This window comes from Cyprinodon variegatus, unplaced genomic scaffold, assembly GCF_000732505.1.
Source record: "Cyprinodon variegatus isolate N-32 unplaced genomic scaffold, C_variegatus-1.0 Scaffold989, whole genome shotgun sequence".
Taxonomy (NCBI): domain Eukaryota; kingdom Metazoa; phylum Chordata; class Actinopteri; order Cyprinodontiformes; family Cyprinodontidae; genus Cyprinodon; species Cyprinodon variegatus.
The window spans coordinates 165910-169737 of NW_015151442.1; the positions used below are offsets into that span (position 1 = coordinate 165910).

Below are 3828 nucleotides of genomic sequence, written 5' to 3' on the forward strand. Positions count from 1 at the left end.
AAATAAAATGCATAACGATATTACAGCTTTCATTGATTTATTTCAAATTTGAAAAATTGTTTAGCCTGTAAAGTAGAAAAAAATTTAACCAATTCATCGAATCAGTGTATTCTTGAGTATGGAGAATAATCGAATCATTGGTTCAGGAAGTTGATACTGAATTGAATCGCTATGATGGATGTGATCTAAACCCCTACATCTGTGTGAAGTTTATAAGAGCAACCCACAGTCTGTGATGGAGGTTTTCTCTGTGTGTTTATAGTCTGGTTGAGATGGCAGCCAGAAGCATCCAGCAGGAGCTGCAGCACAGGAAGTCCCAGGAGGACGCCTGGAACAACAGCGCCATCGACCTGGTCAGAGCCTCTGATGTAAGTTTTATTTCCATTACAGTTACAGTAAATTCACTAAATTCACTTTTCATTTGTAAAAAAAAAAATAAATAAATAAATTTAAAGGATGTTTATTTTTTCTTAATCCTAACGTGTAGATTCGTGTTGTTAATGATCTAAATCCATTTTGCTGTAGAAACTCATATTTTTCTCCCTGCCGTCTGCCCCCCTTAGGCCCACTGTCACTATGTTGTGGTGAAAGTCTTCCATGACAAGCTGAAAGGAGTCGGCGACACAGCGATACACTCTGTGCTGTCCACCCTGGCTCTGCTCTACGCCATGCATGGAATCACAAGGAACTCTGGAGACTTCCTGCAGGCAAGTTAAGCTCTCATATCTGCAGACCGGCCTGTTGAAACCTGTCATCTCCATTTGCTCAGTTAGCTGTTTGATCTTGTCTAAATCTAAGCTCCTAAATACTTCCTGTCAACTTTTATGGTGGAAATCTGGATCATTTTGTTTTGTTTGGTCATCTTTAATGTGGCCATTAATCAGTCTGTAACGTGTTTTGGCTCAGCCACTGGACGCAGCAGCGGATGTTCAGGTCTGTAGACCTTCCCTCCATCCAGGACTTGTACTGCTTTATGTTCAGGAAAAGGGCAGCCAACATCTCTGCGGATCGCAAACATTCTGAGTTGTTTAGACTTTTACCTTTGAATTTCTTTCCAAGTGTGAAGACATTTTGTTTAGAAAACATGCAAATTGAAATGGATGAATGGGTCCACCCCTTTGGAATGGGGGTCTATCATCGTAACCCCAACTCCTTTACAAGGGAACAGAAGACCTCGCTTATTCAGCCAGGCCAACAATTCCCTTTAATGACCCCCCCTTTCAGAGACAGACAGGTATGGGGCATTGCAGGCTAACAAAAGAAGCTAAACGACCCCCATTCCAAAGGGGGGGACCCGTTCAGCCGTTTCTATTTGCATGTTTTCTAAACTAAAACAAGGCTTTGTAGGGCTGCTGGATAAAACCTGGAACTAAACGCTATTTCTGACATTTTGAATTGAAAAAGCTTCCTGGATGGAAGAGAAACGTCTTTAAACCTGGAAACAAAGTCCAGTGGATTGTTTTTCACCTTTTTTTAAATGACAGTGTAGATGAACTTCAACAGCACATAACAGCCAGGCCAATACTACAATATTTGCTTCAATTCGACTTTCTCATCTTCTTCTATAAAAACAGTGTGTATGCATACACATTACCAAGAACAGAAAGACAAATTTAAGCTTATTCTGTCAGGATTTAGTTAAGGATTGTTGACCCAAAAGCAGAGGCGGGAAGGCAGAGGTGAATTTCTTTTAGATTTAATGAAAGGGAAACTGAAAACAAAGACAGGTTATCCAAAATCCAATAATGAAAACAAAGTCCAAACTAACAATGAAACCATGGAGACATCAGGGGAATCACTATCTCAACGAGGAAGACTCTGGAAGACGGAGTTGGAGCAAGTTTAATGAAGTTAGACGGTTTATGAAGAGGACCCAGCAAAGGGGAACTGAAGAGAGAGGGCTTTTAAAGGAGACTGAGACAAAGAGGGGGCTAATGAGGAAACTGGGAGCAGGTGTGCACAGAACAAGAGCGGGAAAGAGATAGGGAAGAAGGAGAACACAAGAGGGCAGCAGAGAGCAACAAATAGAAACCTGGAAGACTGGAAATGACAACAAAATAATAATAAAATTACTAGGATTATTAAACATGGAGAAAAGAAAACTAAACACTCAAAAGAAAACATAACAGAACCCAGACTAAAAAAACAAAGAACACAGCAAAATAAAAATAAAACCACTAACACTAGAAAACAAGGAGTAAAGCAAGACTGAATACTCAAAAAAAAAAAAAAAACATAACAGAAACCTGACATATTCTTCCCACAAATATTTAGTTTTTATATTTAAGACGTCGGACCATAGAGGGGAAAGCCGACTGTGGTTGTGTTTCCAAACTTTTGCCTAAATAAAACAGATTCTGATCAGTATTTTGTTTTCCTTGCAGGCTGCACTGCTGAGTGTCCCCCAGGTCCTGCAGATTTCAGTTCGTGTGAAAGAGCTTCTCTCTCAGCTGCGACCCAACGCCGTGGCGCTGGTCGACGCCTTCGACATCCACGACAAGAAGCTGAATTCAGTCCTGGGCCGTTATGACGGAAACGTCTATGAGAATATGTTCGAGTGGGCTCGCCGTTCACCTCTTAATGCCACAGAGGTAAAAAACAAAAGAAGTTTTTATTTGAAAAAGCAGCCAGGGGGCTCGTAGGAGCTCTGGAGGAGCTACAGAGATTCACAGCTAAGCTGAGGATAGGAATTTATTGATTTCCTGGATGTTTTCCATGTTGAAAACGCTGCTCTGTGCGAAGGAGACCAACTGATCTGAGAGACGGGGGGAAAAATTGGCGTCCAGACTGGATCTCATAGAAACACACACCCAGAACATGCAGCTAAATGCTATTCTGTAACATAAAGATCTAACTGGGATAAACAAAAATGTGTTTTATTAGATTAGATTAGATTCAACTTTATTGTCATTACACAGGTACAGGTAAAAGGCAATGAAATGCAGTTTAGGTCTAACAAGAAGTTTAATAGCAGCGATGCAGAATATTCAATGCTATTACTACAAAATAAATAAATAAAACTAAAACTTGGACAGAAGCTTTCCTAATTAAAGTGCAGTGGAAGGTAATTCTGTATTTACAACTGTATATGTAAACAATTAATACTGTAAATAAACAGTTGGCAGTGCAAATCACTGTTTCAGTCAAGGTAACAGTCAGCAGTGCAAGTGAATGTTATCGTGTTGCAAATAACAAAATGGAGGCAGGTGTGAAGAGGGAGAGGAGCGTCTATCACAGAGGTCACAGATTAGCGGACCAGGGTCCGGATCCGGACCCACCTGCTGGCTAATCCGGACTCAATCTGATTTAAAACATTTATAAATTACCGCATGTTGTCCGACGACAGTGTCCAAATGTCACTTGCCCTGCTTCTCCTGTTAATACGGTAAAGCCCTGGGGAGCGTCCGGCTCCAGGCTGCACGGGATCCAAATGAGCCAATGAGCTGTCAGTCTGGGTTGCTGCTGCTGCTGAAAAATATTTGAATTCAAAAAAGATTTTAAGAGTAACTTTGCTGTTTTCTCATAAGTTGTTGTTTAAAATATTTAAAATATATATATTTTAAATACTTTTTTCAGATCTAATAGATTTCATATGTTTTATTATTTTTTACAAATAGCATTCTTTTCAAATTATGTTTCACAGATTATATTCTCTTCACTTCAAGCCCAATACAAGCTCTTCTAACGCACACTTTGAACAATAAATAATGTTGCTAACCTCCATGCAGACCAATAGAAATGCTGCTACAGCAGGATGGTCTGGATCTGACCCGCCTGCTGGCTAATCTGGACCTGATTTAAAACATTTATAAATTACTGCATGTTGTC

At 40.0% G+C, this 3828-nt stretch overlaps 1 protein-coding gene across 2 annotated transcripts in view; it reads left to right on the forward strand.

Moving 5' to 3' along the window:
- Positions 1–3828, forward strand: part of acox1 (acyl-CoA oxidase 1, palmitoyl) — a 31101-nt gene that overhangs the window by 23233 nt on the left and 4040 nt on the right. For both annotated transcript variants that reach the window (XM_015399110.1, XM_015399109.1), the window contains exons 11-13: positions 263–368; positions 564–707; positions 2385–2591. In XM_015399110.1, the coding sequence (XP_015254596.1) occupies positions 263–368; positions 564–707; positions 2385–2591 (457 nt within the window). The remainder of the gene's footprint in view (positions 1–262; positions 369–563; positions 708–2384; positions 2592–3828) is intronic.